Source organism: Pterocles gutturalis, unplaced genomic scaffold (genome assembly GCF_000699245.1).
Source record: "Pterocles gutturalis isolate BGI_N339 unplaced genomic scaffold, ASM69924v1 scaffold32162, whole genome shotgun sequence".
Taxonomy (NCBI): domain Eukaryota; kingdom Metazoa; phylum Chordata; class Aves; order Pterocliformes; family Pteroclidae; genus Pterocles; species Pterocles gutturalis.
Genome location: NW_010108837.1, coordinates 1 through 1,386, shown reverse-complemented (window position 1 = coordinate 1,386; position 1,386 = coordinate 1). Strand labels below are relative to the sequence as shown.

General features: G+C 64.4%; 1 protein-coding gene across 1 annotated transcript; it reads left to right on the top strand.

Moving 5' to 3' along the window:
- The first annotated feature begins 42 nt into the window (after positions 1 to 42).
- Positions 43 to 1,112, top strand: CDIP1 (cell death-inducing p53 target 1). Its single transcript, XM_010072775.1, has 2 exons — positions 43 to 311; positions 965 to 1,112. The coding sequence occupies exons 1-2, from the start codon at positions 82 to 84 to the stop codon at positions 1,074 to 1,076; spliced, it is 342 nt and encodes a 113-aa protein (XP_010071077.1). The 5' UTR covers positions 43 to 81; the 3' UTR covers positions 1,077 to 1,112.
- Positions 1,113 to 1,386: the final 274 nt, after the last annotated feature.

The following is a 1,386-nucleotide window of genomic DNA, read 5'->3' as shown; positions in this document are numbered from 1 at the left end:
CTGCTGCATACAGCGATGTTCACTTGTGCACCTTTCTCCTTCCCAGCAGGTTATTACCCACCCCCAGGCCCTCACCCCCACATGGGCTACTACCCCGCCCTGGGCCACTACCCCTCTCCCAGTGGCCACACGGCGACAGTCCTCGTTCCATCTGGGACTGCCACCACTGTGACGGTGCTGCAGGGAGAGATCTTCCAGGGTGCGCCCGTGCAGACGGTGTGTCCCCACTGCCAGCAAGCCATCACCACCAAGATCACCTACGAGATTGGGCTCATGAGCTTCCTCCTCGGCTTCCTGTGCTGCTTTGTGGGGTAGGTGCTACCAGCAGAGCCAGGGAGGGTGGCCTCCCTGCCGCCAGCTGCCCCAGGGCAGGGGGGGATGGCTCTGCCCTGCTCCTGGTGGCCCAGGTGGCCTTGGCTGAGCTGTTGGGCACAGCAGAGGCCTTGGCATTAAGGGGTTCCTGGGGTGACAGTGCCTGGAGACCTGGGCTCCAGCCCAGGGAGGGGAAGGTGCAGCCCCTGAAGGCCTGGGGTAGAACTTGGCGTCAGAGGCTTTTGTGCAGGAGCCACGGGCTCTCCTCGCAGCCAAGGGCCGATAGCAGCAGGGACTGCAGGAGGGGAGGGGGTGCTTCTCTACCCCCTGCCCCAGCAGTGGAGGGAGGTCAGGCCTCATTGCCTGCCTGCATGTCCCCAGGCTGTCCTTTCCCTGGGTGAAGGGCGCAGTGGGTCACTAACGAAGAGCTTACTGTTGTGCTGGCAGCAGCAGCTCACCCCGCGAGGCAGGGGGCTCTGGGCTGCCCTTTCCACAGCGGGGGGCCATGGTTGGCTCCTGGGGCACGTACTCTGTGCTCTTGCCCCTGCCCCACAGCAACCACCACGGTGCCCTTCCCTCGCACCCTGCTCCCCTTCCCCGCAGGCTGCTGGGGTGCCCAGCTCACAGCCCTCTGCCTCTCCCTGTGCTCCAGGTGTGATCTCTGCTGCTGCCTGATCCCCTGCCTGTTCGATGACTTCAAGGATGTGACACACACGTGTCCCAACTGCAAGGCCTATATCTACACCTACAAGCGCATGTGCTAACCACCACCGAGCCCGAGCCATGGGAATGACACCGGCTGCCGTCCTAGTCTCTGCGTCCGCAATACTCCTGCGCTTAGCCTCCGGTGGTGTGTCTGTGCGTATCCCCAGCTCCCTCCCGCTCAGAGCTGCGACCACCTTCCCCACACTCTGGTCCTCGCTGTGAACGGTTGGATTGGCGACGCTGGGGGGGGTGCACAAGCAGGGGCCTGTGCGGGGGGCTGCCCTGCAGCATGTGGGGTGGGGGAGGGCATCCCTCTGTACCCCCTTATGCTCCAGGGCACTACCCCGGTCCCTGTCACCTGTCACAACC

Coding starts and splice junctions, on each gene's coding strand:
- CDIP1 (XM_010072775.1), top strand. CDS start 82: ATGGGCTACTACCCCGCCCTGGGCCACTACCCCTCTCCCAGTGGCCAC. Junction 312..964: donor TTCCTGTGCTGCTTTGTGGG/GTAGGTGCTACC, acceptor CCTGTGCTCCAG/GTGTGATCTCTGCTGCTGCC.